Below are 19,667 nucleotides of genomic sequence, written 5' to 3' on the forward strand. Positions count from 1 at the left end.
TCCTATTAAATTTTCTAATAATTATGTAACAGTGATCTTAAATGGTGTTATTTGGTATAGAGCATTTACTTACCTTTACGGAAATGATAGAAAATGGGAAAAACTACTGTACGGATTAAATTCAAGCAAGTGTACAGATAGGTATAACTTGCACCAGACAAAAGGTTGTGTGGGTAGAAGGACAGATGACAGGGGAAACATGTAATAACATGAAAACCAACTAAAACATGTCTTCTGTAAACATATTACCCAGCATTTTAGTTTTCCTAATTTTGCTAAAAGACAAAGAGCTACAACAATGCAAAAAGTGCCTGTGTGATACTGCCCTGAATTAGGATTTCATAGCCACTGGGCAGCTAGGAAGGTCTCCCCCCACCACAGCCCCCTGTAAAGACTGTCTTCAGACCTAACAAAATCAACTGTTACAATTTTTTTCCCTCCACAGCCTGGCTTTAGCAATCTATTACCACATAAAAAACAGGTGAGTTTTTAAAACCTGTCTTGTTATTCCAGCTAATAAACTTACAAAATATAAACTTTAGTGTTAGGTGATAGCTATAGGCACTATTGAAGTAAGCTATAGAATGCTTTTATTATGTTATTGAAGTGAATCATTTGTTTTTGTCTTAAGACTCTTAATGCTTAAGTTATTGAAGATCCCAAAGAGTATTTGTTTATGTGGGTGATATTGATATTTACTGTATTAGAAATTAAAGCTTGAGAATTTAAAAATAAGTCCATTGTGTGTTAAAACATGGTTTGTATAGCACTGTTGAAATTTTGAGCTAGATAAATCTTCATTGTGGCCGATTGCCTTGTGCCTTACAGGACTTTTGGCAGCATCCCTGGCCTCTACTCACCAGGTGCCAGTAGCACCCTCTCGCATCCCACATTGTGACAACAGAGAATGTCTCCGACCATGGCCAAATGTTTCCTGGGGGACAAAAATCACCCCTGATGTGGAACCACAGTATTAACAAACTTGTTATAGAAAATAATTATTTTCCACAACAAAAAACTAAGTGGAAATTGTGTCATTCACAGTTTTGCAAATCCCTTATTATCTGGTTTAATAGGAGAGAGCGATTCTCATATATACCCTGTCTTCAGTCAGTTGTGATTACTTCAGTCATCTCTATAATTTTTTAAAGAATCAGTATGAAGAAGACCCAACCTCATATAACTTTGTGGTTAGAAAAGGGGTGTATTTCTAAAGCCTTCAGATAATTGTGGATATTTTTTGATACTTCACCAAAAGTCCACAAATGCTGGTTTCTTAAATTAGTTACAGTGGAATTTTAAATCACACCTGTGAGCTGGTAGTAAGGTCTCTGTTAAGTTGATATCCATTCAAATATCTTGTTTGCTGAATGGATCTTTTTACTTGTACATAGTTTTATAGTAATATTATACATTGGTCATTTGGAAACTATTGGTTCACATTTCTCTGTACAGTGTTTAAACTCACTTTTGTTGGTATCATATTACCACCAGTCTTACCAGGAAAGCCTGTAAATATTGAAAAGCTTTCAAGCTCACAAAAAGATATAAGTTTTCCCCAATCTTGATTTTTAGCCTGATAGCTTGAATTGTGTGATTGGCAACAAATATTCAAGTCATTTCCCCTGAAGTGACAGGCTCGCTTTTCAGTTGTGAGAGAATGACAATTGTACTATCAAATAAAATGTTATTCTGTGGAAAAAGTGGCTTGTTCTGTTCACAACTAAGTCACCAATGGCTTTCCTCAACACAACCGTATTCCAGTATGCAGAAGTGCGTAATGCTGCTTTGCATTTATTCAGAATATAAAACATTATGTAGAATTTAATTACATTGTTAATTCCTGCTTTATCAAAGATGTTCTTAAGTAAAGCAGAATTCGTTTCTCAGCCACAAGTGGCGTTAAGGGATACAATGACTGCTAGTGCAGTGTGGTACCGCTGCCTTGATTCCATGCGCAGAACCAGTTTTATTGGCCTTTGCTTTCACACAGCCTTTGCAAATGTCAGTGTAAAAGAGGCAATGCTGCAATATTTTTATAAAAACAGTTTTGGCCTCCTGGGCCTCCTGGAAGGGTCTAGGGGAACCAGAGGCCTGCAAAACACACTTGGAGAACCACTGTTTAAATGAGTAAAGGGTGTTAGTGTGGTGAACTTTTAAAAAAAAAGACTGGTCACATTTCACATTTAAAATAAAAAAGCAAGTTTTAACTCAAACTATTTAAAAGAGACAAGAAGAAATACACAATAAGAATATAATATAGTGCCCTGACTGGTATGGTTCAGTGGCTTGGACATCATCCTGCTATCTGAAAGGTTGCCAGTTCGATTCCCGGTCAAGACACATGCCTGGGTTGCTGGCTAGGTCCCCAGTTGGGGGCATGTGAGAGGAAACCAATCAGTGTTTCTCTTGTACACTGATGTTCCTCTCCCTCTCTGTCCCCTCTCCCTTCCATTCTCTCTAAAAAAAAAATAAAATCTTTAAAAACAAGAATATAATATAGGATACTAATAAAAGAGAAAAGTAGGGAAAAATACGAATCTCCTATTGATGTCAATTATTGCCCATCACTACTGCTTTGTAAAATGTTCTCGTGTATTCCAATGTGAGGTGAGAGGAGTGGAAATATATTTGGTTTACTAACATTGTCTGTTAGGGAGGGTCAATGCTTATAAAGGCAACTCTAGCTGCTCATTGTAGAAAAGATTTCACAGAATTTGGTGTGCCGAGTAAAAAGAGGCCAGAAAACACAAAATCCAAGAGAAGAATTTGTAGAAGGGCTTTGTTAAAGGTAAAGCTTCTCCCTCCACCCCTCTCTCTACTCCTAGCAAATGTGTTACTAAGACATAAGCAATTACTAAATTAGTTTTTTAAATGCATGTTCTTATTTTATAGAGATGCAGATAGATCCAAGGATATTTTTGATGAAAGGTTACATCCATTCACAGTAAGTGTCAGTTGTATTGATTTTGTATTTTTCTCTTATACAATTGTGTTTATAGTTCATGCTGATTTGCTTTGAAATTAATCACTAGAACAAAATGACTTCCTCCAGCCGGAAGTCAAAATGATCTTCCTTTAAGTTTTCTTACCCACCCCATGTTGTAGCTAGTTATTTTACAAAAGGAGTGTTGTATAAGAAATATGTTAGTAAAAACTGAGTTGCAGCTTTGTATAATTAGTGAAGGTGAGTAAACATACCCCCAAAACAAAATGTATCTTTTTAAAAAATTTTTTTTAAGTTTTTTTTTAAGATTTTATTTATTCATTTTAGAGAGGGAGGGAGAGAGAGAGAGAGAGAGAGAAACATCAATGTGCGGTTGCTGGGGGTTATGGCCTGCAACCCAGGCATGTACCCTAGCTGGGAATCAAACCTGGGACACTTTGGTTCCCAGCCTGAGCTCAATCCACTGAGCTATGCCAGCCAGGGCTTAAAATTTTTATTGATGAGAGAGAGCGAGAAAGAGAGAGAGAGATCAATTTGTTGTTCCACTTGTAATTTACACATTCTTTGGGTGTTTCTTGTATGTGCCCTGACTGGGGATCAAACCCACAAACCTGGAATATAGAGATGACGCTATAACCAACTGAGCTACCTGGCCAGGGTAAAGTGACTCTTTTTATAAGATCATTTTCAGTAGCATCAAATAATATAAATATTTGTAAGTAAACCAAATAGATGTCACAATCTCTATGAAGAATATTAAATAGCTATTTAAACTTCGAAACAATTAGAATGAGAAAAATTTTCAAATTCACTTCTTGAGATGTTTTGTCACAGAGCCTATAGCAGTATGTGGCTGGCGACTACTGTTCAGGACAGCACGGCACAGCTCTGGAGCCTGGTGGCTCCAGGAAACTGAAAATGTATCTTCAGAGTTGATCACAGTTTGTGGCAATCAGTAAGGCTTTTGAGCCTTAAAATAGTTTTATGTTTAGATAGAAGTCTACAGGGGAAGGTGGAAAGAAACATAAATTTTCTGAGGTTGTGCCTGTACTTTTCTTTAATGAGTGGTAGTATTGAATCTATTGTTTTTTACGGTCCCATTGTTTATATTTAAAAGACTACGAAACATGTCACCCAATCAAAATTATTTTACAGGGCACGTGGGCACAAGTAGAATACTGGTATCATAAGAGTACTTAAGGATTTTTCCTCAGTGAATACTTACATTGCGTTTTTTTCTCCTTTCAGCAAGAAATGGTTCCAGAGGAGCACTTCAGTCGTGACCCTGACCCTGACTTCATTTACAGGTTCATCAGTCCTTTCTTCAGTGCCACACAGCTCAGAGCTGAATACGCAATAACGACTTTGGTAAGCCGGTTCTTTCAGAAAGCAGCTTTTCTCTCTTGTCCACAGGGTATGATCTTAGTTTTCAAATAAAAGTAGGTTCCTGAAATGATCATCAGACCTTTATTAAGAGAAACATATCAAAGGAACTAAAATACACACATTTGAGCTTAATAGTTATTATAATTTAAAATGTCCTTGCTTTTATTATCACCAAACAATTGCTATTAAAGGCAGCAGGAGAGATTTCTGGTTTTTCCCCCTCCACCTCAGGAGACCCCTGCACACACAATGCACAAAAATACACACAGACAAGGCATAGGATGCAGCAATAACAAAACCCTCTGGTCCTCAGACAGAGGCTGATTTAGTGTAGTTTTAAGCTGAGCCCCAAGCTGTATTCCCTAGGCAGTTCTAATGTGTGTCTTGATAGAGAACATAGCCCTAAGTTCTCTGTTCCTTGGATGATGGGTGTTAATTCATCCCTGCTGTCCTCTCATGTCTGCCTGTGAAGCTGTCCAGGATGTAGTGCCAGTAGTGCTTGAAAAGGCTTTGCTAGTTTCCTCCCAAGCTACAACAGTGCACTGACCTTAGTGTCATCCATACAGAATTCCTATGGTAAGAGTTTATCATTTGGAACATGTAGTCCTATTCTAGTGAGAAGTAATTGGGATTGTATTACTCCTCCCTCCGATAGTCCTAAAGGGTAAAGTCAACTGCATGGTCTGGAGGGAAAGAATGCCTAGGTCAGTGCCTCCTCCTTTGTATCCAGTTAAATTTTTGGAGAAGCAGCCTGTGCTTCTGAATAGAGACCCCTCAATAGGCACTGGATCATACACAGGCCTTTTCATGGAGCTTCCAGCCATTTGGAGTGCTTAGCACATGCTGGAGAAAAGCAAGAGTGGAGAAAAGCAAAAGTACTAACTTCCATGTGCAGAGCTAAGTGATACAGGAAGGAGAGCATCTGCATTGGAAGAGCATGAGATGTGGTAGAGAAGTTAAGTTTGATGCACCTGCAAGACAGCAGAGTGGTAATTTCTTGTCATCATTTGAATATGTGGAATTAGAGCATGAACCTGACCTGGAGGTAGGGAATTAAGAGTAGCTGTTCAAATTCAGAGAAAACATGTGAAAAATAAGTGTATTGAAGATACAATAGTGACAAAGAGTAGGTATTCTCTGGGTATTTATGGATTGAGCAAGTTCTTGGCAGCATTCAGCCTTTTGACCACACTCTCTTTCTTGAGCCTCACTTATCTTGACTTTTCCTGGTTTCCCCATCACTCTAAGCCACTCCTAGGGATTTGTCCATTAAGTGCTGATCGTCCTTACAGATCTAAGTGCTGAGGATAGAGGAAAGAAAAAGTTGAATAAAGTTTTTGCCTTTGTGGAGCTTGTATTCTAGTGAGGAAGACATAAGTATTTTTTAAATGAGTGTATTTAAAAGGATGAATATTTCTGGTAGTAGTAAATACCAGGAAGATAAAGCATGGTAAAGTGATAAGGTGATTACAGAGGCTTACTGTTTTAGGTGGTATGATTAGGAAGAGCCTCTCTACACAAGTAATATTTAAACTATGACCTGACTGAAATGAGAAAGGACAGAGGGGACAAGCACAAGATTCTGAGACAGGAACAGTGAGGTGTAGCCGATGTGGTTGAAGTGTGTAATGAGGGAAAGAATGTAAGAGATCTGGTCAGAAATGGAAATGCCCTATCTAATAGAGCCATGTAGTTTGCAGGCAATGGAGAGAAGTTAAATTTTTATTCGTTTAATGGGAAACCTTTGGCAGACATTGAGCAGGGTGGTGAAGTGCTCTTAAGAGGCTATCCTGGCTGTTTGGGGAGAAGAGTCTGTAGCTGTGAGTCCAACGAGAAGTCGAGAACTCAGGAGGCAGTACCAGTGATACAGGTAAGAGGTCACAAATAGAACAGAAAGTGGTCAGATTACCAGTGACAGGTAGAGGTAACAAGAATTGCTAACAGATTGCAGAGGCTAACACAGTTAGAGGTTTTGGGCCGGGTGCCTAGACAAATGGCAGTGCCCTTCTGTTATTAGGGAAGGCTTGGGGGTGGAGAGTTGGGATGTAGGACTCTGGTTTGTAAGTGCAAAGGCACAGATGACCTTAGCAACAGTAGTTTCAGTAAGGTGAGAGTGGCAGGGGGCAGGCTAAAGTGGGTTACAGAGAGAATGGGAGGAGAGAAGTAGCATCAGGGCATTTACTGTGAGCAAAATGAGAGGAAGCATTCCAGGGGCTGTGGGGGTAGGGTGGGAACAACATGAACACATCCATATTGGGGGAAATCTTCAACAGACAGGGAGGATTTGCTTCAAAAAGAGGCAATCATGGGATGAATGCACATGAAAGAAATCATGAAACCACACAAGCTATCTGGCAGGTTTAGAGGAGTGACAGGGACACAAAGACTGGCAGCTCTGATAGCACCTTGATACCAACAGAACTGACCAAGCTTCAGGTTGTGTAAGACAGAGATACATTTCACGAAAGGATCATGAAGATGTGAAAATTAGGGGATATACAAAGGACTGTCCTCTGTATGCATGTGTGTCCCGCACAAAGGCACTAAGTACAGGGACACCCAACAGTCTTGCAGACCTGCCTCAGGCACACCTGTGTGTACTGCATGTCCTGCACCACGCAGCAGCCAATGGGAGGTTCTCTTGAAGACCAGGTTTTATCTTCAGCCTGTGCCACAAAGGACTAGTTACTGTAAAAAGACAATGTAAATATGCTCAGTATTACCAGGGATTACATATTCAAGTATTATGTAAAATCACCACAAAACTACTGGCCAGGTGTGAAATACTGCACGTGGTAGGTACTCAGGTATTTACTGAACAATGTGAATCTACACTGGGCCTGTTTACACTGCCCTTTACAAGTGCCAGGGTAATAGCATTTCTTCAGGAAGTCTTTTGCTAATATGTCCATTGATTCCTGCAACCAAAACTTGGGCTGGAAATTCACATGGTCAATGTAGGCAGTAGAAGTATCTGATTTACAACTGTGACATAGCCTCTGGCTTTGGCTGGCCAAGGAGTCTCTGTAGAACCTAAGAATAAAAGGCATGTCAAACACAGATGGAATCTGTCACCCTAACCGTTCTTATTACAACACTTAAACTGAACTAAATAAAAAACCAGTGTTCTCCTTTTGCAGGTTTACTTAGAAAGACTTTTAATTTATGCTGAGATTGACATTTGTCCCACCAACTGGAAAAGAATTGTTTTGGGAGCCATTATTCTTGCCTCTAAGTATTTACACGATCTGGCTATATGGAATGCAGACTTCTGCAATATCCTCAGGAGCATTACAGTTGAGGACATGTGAGTTTTCACAGTTTTGGTGAACTTTCTTACCATTTTCCATTACCTTATTTTCCCCTTTAAAATTTACATATTAACAAATATTTTAAAGGTTATATTATTCAGAGGACTGAAATAGGCATATAATTATATACATTTTCTACCCACATTTGGTATAATAATTCATATTCCTAAACATTAATTACTGGGTCTTGATGTGTTTGTTGTAATAATCTACATGATAATTTAAATGGAGTTCTCTGGTGGTCTTTGCAAAACATTTTACAGGCCCACTTCTAAGAATAAATTTACTATAGATTTCTTCATGGCATAGAAACACCCTCCTGGTTTTTGGCAGGCCCAAACTCTGGACTTTGGAGGCCCCACCCCCTTTCCTAGTAGGAGCTCCACCCCACCAAGTTTCAGAAAACAATCTGCACAGACTCAACATGTGGTGCGGGGATGGGGGAACATACCTACCATCTTCTGTGAAGTCTGAATGGCATCTCCCACAGGAGCTCCAGGAGTCCCATCCTCCCCGGAAGCCCTTTCAGAACCAGTTCAGCCAGCAGCTAAGACTAAGACTAGTTTAAGACTGACAGCGAGTTAGCAGACAGAGGCTTGTGGAGGCAGACCTCACTGTGCCTTCAGTCATTTCCTGACCCCCTTCTGGGCCCTGTGTTAATAAAATCCAGCCTTGCAGTGCAGCAAGTCCCATTCCACATGCAGCCAAGCCTGAAGTAGAGAGCCTCAAACAGTGGATCATTTGTGCCTTTGAGTAGGCTGCCAATGGCTAGACAGGAACAGCATCTGGCATTAGCTTACACCAGGTTCTGACAAACCAGAGCCATATCCAAAGGGAGAACTCAGCAGGCAAGCACTAAACTCTGCTGTGATGAATTTCACTTCGTTCTTTTTTAAATTTTCATTATTTTTTCTTTTGGATAGCATTTTTATAATTTTTTTCTTTTCTTCAACTATTTTCTCCCTTTTTCTTTATTTTTTTTTCCTTTCATAGCTCTTATTTTGCTTTTCCCTTTCCTTGCTCATTTTTCCTTCTTCTTATTGTTTTTATTCTTTACCTTTCTTTTTTGATGATTTCCAATTTCTATCCTTTCTCTTATTATTTCTCTTTCTTCCCTCCTCCCATAATAATTTTTCTTTTCCTTTTTTTTGGTTTTTCATATTCTTTTTTGCATTTACTCTTCCATTTTTCTTTGTACTTTTATTATTTGTTGCTCTTTTGTCATTGATTCTGCTGTTGCTATTGGGATCTTTCTTTGCTTGTTTTGGTTCTTTTTTGTGTGTTATTTTGTTTTGTTTTGTTTTGTCAGCACTGGTACAACAGCATACAAAATGTGGCTGGGGTGGAGCCTCACAGTCAGCCAGCTGGAAGGGATATCCTACCAATGAACAGGGCAACAACAGTCATCCCAAATACAACTGGAGAGGTCACATAACCCACACAGGGACATTCCTCAGGCATCTAGCTCAGGATATTGAGGAGACTGCACCACTGGGTCCCACAACACTCCTACTATATAAGACTACTCAGTGAAGGCAGGGCATCAGAACAGATCTATCTAATACATAGAAACAAACAAAAAGAGTCAGCTAAAATGAAGAGAGAAAGCAACAACCCCCAAATGAAAGAAAAGGAGGAATCCCCAGAGAAAAAGAGTTAAATGAAATTGAGGCAAGGAAATTATCAGACATAGAGTTTAAAGTAATAGTTATAAGGAAGCTCAAGGAACTTCATGAGAACTACAAGGCACTTAGTGGGAACTAAATCAACATGAATAAGGACATAGAAGCTATGAATAAAAATCAGTTGGAAATGAAGAATGCAATATTTGAAATGAAGAACACACTAGAAAGAATTAAGAGCAGTCTAGATGAAGCAAAGGATCAAATCAGTGAGTTTGAAGACAAGCTAGAAAAAAAAAACATCCAATTGGAGCAACAAAGAGAAAAAGACTTAAAAAGAATAAAGATGGTTTAAGGGAACTTAGGGACAATATGAAATGTAACATTATAAGCATCATAGGGATATCAGAAAGAGAAGAAAGTGAGCAAGGGCTAGAAAAGCTGTTTGAAAATAAACACAGAAAACTTCCTTAACCTGGTGAAGAAAAAGTCACACAAGTTCAGGAAACCCAGAGAGTCCGAATCAAGATGAACCCAAAGAGAGCCACACCAAAACACATCATAATTAAAATGACAAAGTTTGAAAACAATGAGAATCCTAAAGGCAGCAAGAGAGAAACAGTTACCTACAAGGAAGTTCCAATAAGTTTGTCAGCTGATTTCTCAACAGAAACACTTTGAGCCAAAGGGCCTTGTTTGCATGAAGTATTCAACATAATGAAAAGCAAGTATCTACAACCAAGACTATACAGCAAGGCCATCATTTAAAATTGAAGGCGAAATAAAGAACTTCCCCCACACACACAAAAAAAGGCTAAAGGAGTTCATTAACATCAAACCAGAATTGAAAGAGACTTTAAAGACATTGCTTTAAGAAGAAGAAATAGAGAGAGAAAAACAGGTATAAATGAATAAAATGGCAATGTATAAGTACCTTTCAATAGTAACTTTAAATATAAATGGATAAAATGCTCCAATCAAAAGACATAGGGAAGCTGCATGGATGAGAAAACATGACCCATATATAAACTTTCTACAAGAGACCCACTTCAGAAAAATGATTTGCATAGGCTGAAAGTGAAGTGATGGAAAGAAATATTCCATGCAATTGTAGACAAAAAAAAACTGGGGTAACAACACATATATCTGACAAAATAGACTTCAAAACAAAGGCTGTAACAAGAGACAAAAAGAAATATTAAAGGGATAAAACCTACAAGAGGAATAACCCTTATAGACATATATATACTCAATATATGAGCACTTAAATATATCATGAAAATCTTGGTGGACTTTAAGCAAGACATCAACAGCAATAGATTCATTGTTGAGGGTTTTAACACCCTGGTGTTACCCATGGATAGATCTTCCAGACAAAACAAACTCAACAAGGAAAAAGTGACCTTAAATGACAGACTAAATTAAATGGATTTTAGTGATATTTACAAAACATTTTATCCCAAAGCTGCAGAATACACATTCTTTTCAAGTGCACTTGGAGCATTCTTGATGATTGACTACATGGTCAGACAAAATAAGTATTAACAATTTAAAGAAAATAGAAATAATATTAAGCACTTCCTTGGATCACAATGGTATGAAACTGGAAATCAACCTCAATTAAAAAACTCAAAAATATTCAAATATATGGAGGCTAATAGTATGTCATTAAGTATAGGGGACCATTCTGCATGGCATGGGCCCAGCTCCCACTCAGAGATGTACAGGACCCATGCTCGTGGATAGGTTCTCCTGTGGGGAATCAGGCCTGCAATGTACCTAGGCCGCTTTGAGATTTGCTTTTGCTAAAACTCCCTCGCCTTGATTTGAAGCAGAAAACATTTACTGCAAAGTAATTTCCTAAAATCCATGCTAAACCTTCCAAAGATGAGTGTAACCAGTTCAACTACTTTTCCCTTTTCATGTGCAAATATCCTTCCTCTGTGATGTGATTATCAGTATCGGCTCCTTTGTTTTCTGTAAAAGGTAACCACCTAAAGTGAACCTGTGCATTGTAAATGAGGACCATCATGTAATGTGTGGAAAAAAGAAATAAAGGCCTGTCATGGCAGAGGCCGCAGCTTTTGCTCTCCTAGAAAAAAGCCATGCTTACCCTTTTCCTCCACAGGACTCAGTAATTCATGTAATGTCTCGTGTCTCATCCACAATGTGGTGGACCCAATGAGCCAGGGTCCGCATCAATTAAGTAATTAATGGGTCACCAATGAGATCCAGGAAGAAATCAAAAAGGACCTGGAACAAATAAAAATGAACATGCAACAACCCAAAACCTATAGGATATAGCAAAAGCAGTCCTGAGGGGGAAGTTCGTAGCATTACAGAGCTACCTCAAGAAGACAGAAAAATATCAACTAACAATCTAAACTCACACCTAAAAGTACTAGAAAAACAACAACAAACAAAGCCCAAGGTGAGTAGAAGGAAGGAAATAATCAAGATCAGAGTGGACATATATGACATGGAAACTAAAAAAATAATACAGAAAATCAATGAATCCAGGAGTTGGTTCTTTGAAAAAATAAAATTGATGAACTTTTAACCAGATTCATCAAGAAAAAAGAGAGAGAAGCCAAATTTTAAAAAATCAGAATGAAAGGGAAGAAGTAAAAACTGATACTACAAAAACACAAAGGATTGTAGGAAAATACTATGGACAACTATATGCCAAAAATTGGACAACCTGGGCAAAATGAATAAATTTTGAGAAACATACAGTCATCCAAAACTGAATCAGAAAGAAGCAGAAAACCCAAAAAGAGTGATAACAACTAATGAAATTGAAGCAGTAATAAAAAAAAAACTCTCAGCAAACAAAAGTCCTGGGCCAGATGACTGCACCAGAAAATTTTACCAACAACTCAAGGAACTAATACCTATCATTCTCAAACTATTCCAAATATTCAAGAAGAGTAAAGACTTTCAAGTTCTTTTTATGATACCAGTATTATTCTAACTCCAAAGCCAGGTAAAGACACAACAAGAAAGAAAACTATAGGCCAATATCCCTGATTAACATAGATGCTAAAATCCTCAGCAAAATATTAGCAAATCTGATCTAGGAATGCATTAAAAATTCATAAACAATGATCAACTGGGATTTATCCTGGGGATGTAAGGTTGTTACTATATTAGCAAATCAATAAATGTGATCCATCACATAAACAAAATGAAAGATAAATATCACATGATACATCAATAGATGGAGAAAAGGTATTTCATAAAATCCAGCAGCCATTTATGATAAAAACTCTCAGCAAAGTGGGAATGGAGGGAGCATTCCTCAACATAATAAAGGCCATACATAAAAAACCTATAGCCAACATCATAGTCAATGGGCAAAATCTAAAATAATCCTCCTTAAAGATCAGGAACAAGACAAGGGTGTCACTTTTGCCACTCTTATTCAACATAGTAAGTTCTAGCCACAATGATCATACAAAAAGAAGAAACAAGAGGCATCCAAAGTGGATAGGAGGAAATAAAACTCATTATTCACAGATGACATTATATTGCCATAGAAAACCCTATAGACTCCCCCAAAAAGTACTAAACCTAATAAATGAATCTGGCAATGTAGCAGGATACAAAATCAATACTCAGAAATCAATGGTATTTTTATACACCAATAATGAACTATCAGAAACAGAAACTAAAAAACAATTCCATTTACTATTGCAACAAAAAAATAAGATACCTAGGAATAAATTTAATGAAGGAAGTAAAAGACCTGTTCTTGGAAAACTATAGCTCACTGAAGAAAGATGTAAAGGGAAATGCATAAGTGGAAGCATATACCATGCTCATAGATGGAAGAATTAACATCATAAAATGCCATAATACATAAAGCAATCTATACAGTCAGCACAATTCCTATTAAAATACCATTGGCATATTTCACATATCTAGAAAAAACATTCCAAAAATTTATATGAAACCCAAAATAGACCCTGAATTTCTTGAATGATCTTGAGAAATAAGAGTAAATTTGGAGGTATCACAATGTCTGATGTCAAACTATGCTAGAAGATGGCTGTAATAAGAACAGCCCGCTGCTCTGAGCTACAAAGCCTGGCATGGGACTGAGAGCCCTTTCTTTTAAGAGGGGACTTTTGCAGCAGAGATATCCCTGTGGATTCTCAGCACAGCATGTGGGAGGAGGGCCAGCCCTTTCAGGATCTCCACCCTTCCTACCAATCTCAGTATGGCTTCTTTGTAAATCCTTGGTGATAAGACTTCTATTCAGCTATGATTCAATTGGTTATTCAGATTGAGTTTTCTATATTTTAGTTGTAATTCCAGTTTGGTCCTGGGAAGAGGCGACTGAACTTTTTACCTACTGTGCCGCCATTTTGGATCCCATCCCACATTTTCCTGTTGTGTCCAGTCCGTTTTTAAGGAGCATATACCTGGTCTTTGAAATAGATTTTTGGCCACTGTTACAGTCTTAAGGCCTCATGACTATTGAGGGGGCTATTAGCTTAAACCTGAGTCACACATTGTATGTTTGCTTTTACTGATCTTTTCCTCCTTGTTATCTGAAGTTCTGTTGTTAAAAAAAAAATGATAGAAAATTAGCCACATATAAAGGTGTAAGATCTCTGTGCTCTTTCCTGCCTTTTAAAGAGCATTTCACATGTTTAAAAGGAGGTCTGATGATTTAGGAAGTTCCTACATCTCAGGCAGTCAGAGAAGCATCACTGGGCATCTCCCAGTGCTCATCCCATTCAAGAATTTTTAGGGACACTCAGCAATCACAGCAGTGCTTTGTGGGAGGCCACAGGTGAACCATGAGTGTGCCCCTCAGAGCTGGCACATGAACATGGGAGTGAAACACCAAACTTAATGAAGGCTGTAGATGTGGCTACGTTAACCACTGTGAAGGGCCCTGAGGGTGGTGGTCAGGATGAGCCAAAAATGTATTTTCCACAGACTCTCAAACTGCCTGCTGGACAGTGAAAATGTCTTTGTGTAAAGGGAGTCAAATATATGGTAATGAACAAGGATTTGACTTTGGATGGTGTACACACAATGCAGTGTACAGATGCTGTATCATAGGACCACACACCTCTTGATCATATTGAACAGCAAAGGAAAATTGATATTATGGCAGGCAGTGGCACAAGTTTGTTTCTGTTATCTCTGCTCGTTATTTCAGATAAGACTCATTCAGAATAACCAAAATGCATATTTACAACTAAGGTGAGGAAGCTTGTGGCTAAGAGACGGAACCAGGGGTTATCAGTAGCCATAAAGTGGCTTTCAGTAAAATTGCCTACTGTGGTTATAGTGTAAACTGAGTAGTCATGGTGATATTGCTGGTAGCCATCTTAGCAAGTACTGTGACAGCAAATTATAAACTTAAAACCAATGGAAGTACTTTTGGAAGTTGCAGAAGGTAAAGTGACTTTGACACCATTGCCATCAGTCTTCAAACTGGTCCCCTGGAGGAAGGATAATTTGTACACACGAACACTAGCCCTGCTAGGATAGCAGCCGATGTTTTCTCAAAACCAGCAACTGAGCTGGCTGGGGCTCTGGTCCTAGTTATGTCATCCGAGAGCATGAAGGGAAATGTGCGGGTTTTCACAGGTGTGAGCTCCAGGGGCAAGGGTGGCCATGTCCACCTTCAGGAAGACTAGTTGTAAAGAATGTTTTTATGTATGAACAGAGAAACACCAGGAGCTCTGCCTATAGTAGGCTGCTTTTGTTTATGATCTTTGGAAATTGGAAGGCATTACCAAACGTATTCCAATGTGTTTAGAATACATTGGTATCATTCCCCTACCATTTTTAATGTTCTCATTTTGAGTCTAAGTTGAAAAATTGGCATCTATCAGCTTTTTCTTCAAACTTTCCAACATCTATGCATCTTTTTAGAATACTATTTCCCTTCAAAAGAATAAGTTAAGCTGAGCAGCTGCTATTCATAAAATTTGCTGCACCTGTAAATGGTATGCTAGTCAACCATGTAGCCATAGAAAAAACAATACAAACAGATGTTGCATAATCTGTAGGCGTAATGATTTTCTTCCATGATTAACCTCTACTAATAGACACGGTAATCTGATAAAGGTACCATATTTCTTCACAATTACCATGTATTAGTAAAGACAATATAAAGGGATAATAACATTTATTCCTGTAGTATATTAAGTCCTATTAGCTGATTATCAAAACATGGTTTACATCCCTATAGACTTATGGCCAAATGAACAGGAAATTAAATTTGGAAGTAGGTTCAGTTAGGTTTAAAGTTTAGCAAATGGGAACACCTTATCTCTGCTCTGATTCTGGCTGCTCTCCATACAGGAGAAGGCCAAGCCTCTGTTGGCCCATCCAGTGGATAAATTATTAAAACTTTAAAACTAACAGACCAAATACGTTAGAAAATGAGCCTCTCTCATGTTTGTTCAAGGTACTTATCATTTTATTAACTCTATGAATGGGATGACTGTGGAAGCAGTACAATTTCCTCTGATTTTAATTTATTTAACCACTTGGCCAGGGACGGCAGTATGGTCACGTAGCAAAGGACTGCTCCAAAGTTTCCTTTCCCACTTTGCTGAACTCACCCCACGAGGGAATGTTCCCCTTCTGTTCTGGCACAGGGCAGGGGTGCTGGGCATCTCAGGACTGCATTCCCAACATGGGAGAAGCACTGTTTGAGTCCAGTGCTCTATCAGAGGTCATATTGTAAGATAGGTTTAGTCCAACTGAGATATCTATCTTTAATCTTTCTGCCTTCCAATTTTTAAAAGTGCATTCAGTTCTGTCATAGTGACAGTTTCTCACCCCAGTAAGATTAAGGTGAACAGAAACTTGCATTATCCTGTTTGACCTTAGTCCCATGCACTGGGGCAGGGGAGGGATTTCTTTTTCCATTGAAAGTGGAGTATTTATTTCTTTATTAGAGGCGAATTCTTGTTGCCTCAAAAGTTTTCCCCCTCAGAGATAATAGTGGTGGCTTTCAAGTGTTGCTGTGGTGGTGCAGACTCCTTTGTCAGCACACTCTCTACTTCAGTAAGCCCCTTCCTATTACCAGCCTAGTGAAAATGTCGGCAAGTTCTTCAGAGCTAAGAAACAGAGCTCTGCAGAGCATGCATCATTCCTTTCATCTGATCAGTATGGAAAGGCCTTGAGAGTGAATGAGGAGCATGAACCATACAGCTGCACTGATGGAACCCTGAACAGTGAGACCCAAGGGCACCAGAGAGACACCACCTCCTCCCTCTTGTACCAAACTCAATATGCTGGGATGTAAAAAGGACCACAAATAGCTGTACCTTGTTCGAACATTAGTGAATTAGGACAGGCTTTGTTTGTTTCAAAACAAAATTCAGAGCCATTCTGGTAGCTTCAAATGATAATTTTGAAAATAGCCAAGTTGTCTATAGCCATACACCCTGAATGTGCCCAATCTCATATGAAAACAGCCAAGTTGACTAAAGTTTTCCTGTGTTGGTTTTGTCCTTTTTTCTTCCCCAGGAATGAGATGGAAAGGCATTTTTTAGATCTACTAGAGTTTCGTCTTAATATTTCTGCCAGTGTCTATGCCAAATACTATTTTGACCTTCGGTCCTTAGCAAGGGACCATGGACTGCCCATTGTATTTGCTCGTCTTCAAAAAGAAAGAGCACAGAACCTAGAGGTAAGGTTGTGGAATCACTGAGTGGAGTTTTCTGTCAGACACCAAAGCCAACATCTGTGGATAAATCATATTAAACAAAGATTAGGGAAATGAAAGGCTTTTTTAGATTAACACACTGAAGAAGACTTATTAACCCTTTCATATCATATTTCTAGTGTCTTTTATGGTTTATATAAGAATCCCACATTATAAGAAAATTATAGCCCTGGCTGGTGTGGCTCAGTGGATTGGGCACCGTCCTGTGAACCAAAGCATCACCAGTTTGATTCCCAGTCAGAGTACGTGCCTGTTGGTAGGCCAGGTCCCCAGTAGGAGGTGCAGTGTGCTCAACCACACATTGATGTTTCTCTCCCGCTCTTTCTCCCTCCCTTCCCCTCTGTCTAAAAATAAATAAAATATTTTTTTAAATTATAGATCTATTCTGTGACCATGATTTTGAATATTTTAAATCAAACTTAATCTGTTGATAGTTTATTTGAAACTGTCCTGTTTTAACCTATATATGAATATTTTTTACAATTGTATCACTAATCATATCTACAAACATAATTTACTTACTACTCTTGACTAAGTTTGCAAATTCACTCAATGTATATATGTCACAGTTAAGTCCCATGAGTTTATTAGACAAAGCTAACCAGAGAGACCTATACTTAGATTGTATAATATGTGTTTCAAATACTGGGTGAAAAAAGTACATAAGTTTTTAATGGAAATTGTAAAATTCATGGGACAAAGTAATATCCATGGCTTATGACTTTTGGTGAGTATACAACAAAATTATTCACAAATACTTTGGTGGTACTTTGGAATAAGACATTTTCTACCTTGATTAATGTGTAAGTGAAATAGTACCTTATGGTGCTTCAATCATTAGACCTTTCCTACTTTTCAATAAAGTACAGCACATGCTTGTACTTAATTGAAATATAACTATTTCATAATAACTAATGAAGATTGGATAGAATTTAAGTAGCTGAATAAACACTGATTTTGCCCAAGTGTATATTTATTATGTTTAAGGAACCAAGTATACTGGCAACAGATGATACTGTTGTTAGGAGCCTATCCTGCCTTTGATATTGTTGAGAATACCTGAACTTTAAAAAATTCTAAGGTCCTCTTTGCTCTAACAGTCTAATCATAGCTCCTAAAAATTCACTTAGAGAATTAGCATAAAGTAGAATCCCAAGGACCTATCAGTGTAGATCACAGCTACCCTAAAAGTCAGTTACTAAATCTATATAAAGAAGTGGGGCCTTGGCCCATGTGTCTCAGCTGGTTGGAGCATCATCCTGTAGACTGAAGGGTCATGGGTTCAATTCCTGGTCAAGGCACATGCCCAGCTTATGGACCAATCAGTGTTTCTCTCTCACATTGATGTTTCTCTCTGTCCCCTCCCCACTCCCTTTCCTGCTCCTTCCCTCCATTTTTTCTCTAAAAGCAATGAAAAAATGTCCCCAGGTGAGGTCTTAAAAAAAGGATGGGAATGTGTGACTTATCAGTGATGTTTTCTTTTTTAAGGCTGGAACTCTTTGTTTTTAATTTTGACATACCTGTGTTTTATTTGATTTCTTCCCCCCAGGCTATTTCCAGATATTGTAAAAACAAGAACCCCTGCAGAGTGGCTATAAAAAAATCTAGCAGTGCTGATAATGTCACCAATATGCAGCACGCTAATGCCATCCTATCTTAAAGGAGCAATGAGGGGTTGTAACATGCTGAGCCCCTCATCTACAATGACTGGAGAAACATCACCTCTCCTGTTCGAAAACCAGCAAAACTAGAGTTTCTCACAAGGGAGAAATGAGGGGTTGTAATATTATAAGCCCCTCATCTACAAGGAAGAGAACTAACGAATGTATTACCTCCCCTGCACAAAAGCAAGCAAAGTTAGTATTTCCTCTTTTAAGGAGGAAATGAGAGGTTGTAACATCATGAGCTTCTCATCTACAAAAAGAGTCAAGACCTGGAGATAGATCACCTTTCCTGCTCAAAAACAGGCAAAGTTGGTATTCTTATAAACAAAGGAAGAGTTATAATGTGAACCCTCGTGTACAAGAACATGGACTGGAGAACTATCACCGCCACTCCTGCTCAAAAACCAGCAAAGCATTTTCTATCTTAAGAAAGAAATGAAGGGTTGTAACATCATGAACCCCTCACCAACAAAAAGGAGAATTGGAAAAATAGCACCTTATTGCTTAAAACCCAGCAAATCTGTCATTTTCTCTCTTAGGGAAAAAATGAGGGGTGGTATGATATCATCAAGAGCCCCTTATCTACAAATACAAGGACTGGAGAGATACCACCTCACCTGCTCAAAATGCAGGATCAAAGTAAGTATTTCCTCTTTCAAAAGAGAATTTAGGGGTTATATGAGGGAGGACCCAAAAAACCAGGAATTATCTTCTGGAGGGCAGGCCTGTTTGTAGTACAGGTTTCCCCCGCTACATGAGTGTTCTTCTGTACCAGTACCAGATGGCGCTGTTGTGAGAGGCTGCCTTTGGCTTCACAACATTCTCAGAAGTTTTTAACATCATGAGGCACTATTTTAACCTAATCTTACTTAATTCATGAGCCTTAGTATTTTTTATTTCCATTTTGATTATTTTAACTTCTAGAGGATATTACGTTTGTTTATTTTTCCTTTCAATTTTGTAGAAAAATGAAATATATCTCAAACTTTTTTTTAAAGTTCTAGTTAAACTTCTACTCGGTGGTATTTTCCT

The 19,667-nt window shown here is 38.3% G+C and overlaps 1 protein-coding gene across 1 annotated transcript in view; it reads left to right on the top strand.

Annotated features, from left to right (window-relative positions):
- The window catches only part of LOC114491923 (cyclin-Y-like protein 1), a 43,209-nt gene extending 23,960 nt beyond the window's left edge, over positions 1 to 19,249 (top strand). The window contains exons 5-10 of the mRNA XM_036034431.1: positions 446 to 481; positions 2,896 to 2,947; positions 4,196 to 4,315; positions 7,474 to 7,640; positions 16,773 to 16,935; positions 18,521 to 19,249. Of these exons, the coding sequence (XP_035890324.1) occupies positions 446 to 481; positions 2,896 to 2,947; positions 4,196 to 4,315; positions 7,474 to 7,640; positions 16,773 to 16,935; positions 18,521 to 18,631 (649 nt within the window). The 3' untranslated portion in view covers positions 18,632 to 19,249. The remainder of the gene's footprint in view (positions 1 to 445; positions 482 to 2,895; positions 2,948 to 4,195; positions 4,316 to 7,473; positions 7,641 to 16,772; positions 16,936 to 18,520) is intronic.
- The last annotated feature ends 418 nt before the right edge of the window (positions 19,250 to 19,667 follow it).

Source organism: Phyllostomus discolor, chromosome 1, assembly GCF_004126475.2.
Source record: "Phyllostomus discolor isolate MPI-MPIP mPhyDis1 chromosome 1, mPhyDis1.pri.v3, whole genome shotgun sequence".
Classification (NCBI taxonomy): Eukaryota; Metazoa; Chordata; class Mammalia; order Chiroptera; family Phyllostomidae; genus Phyllostomus; species Phyllostomus discolor.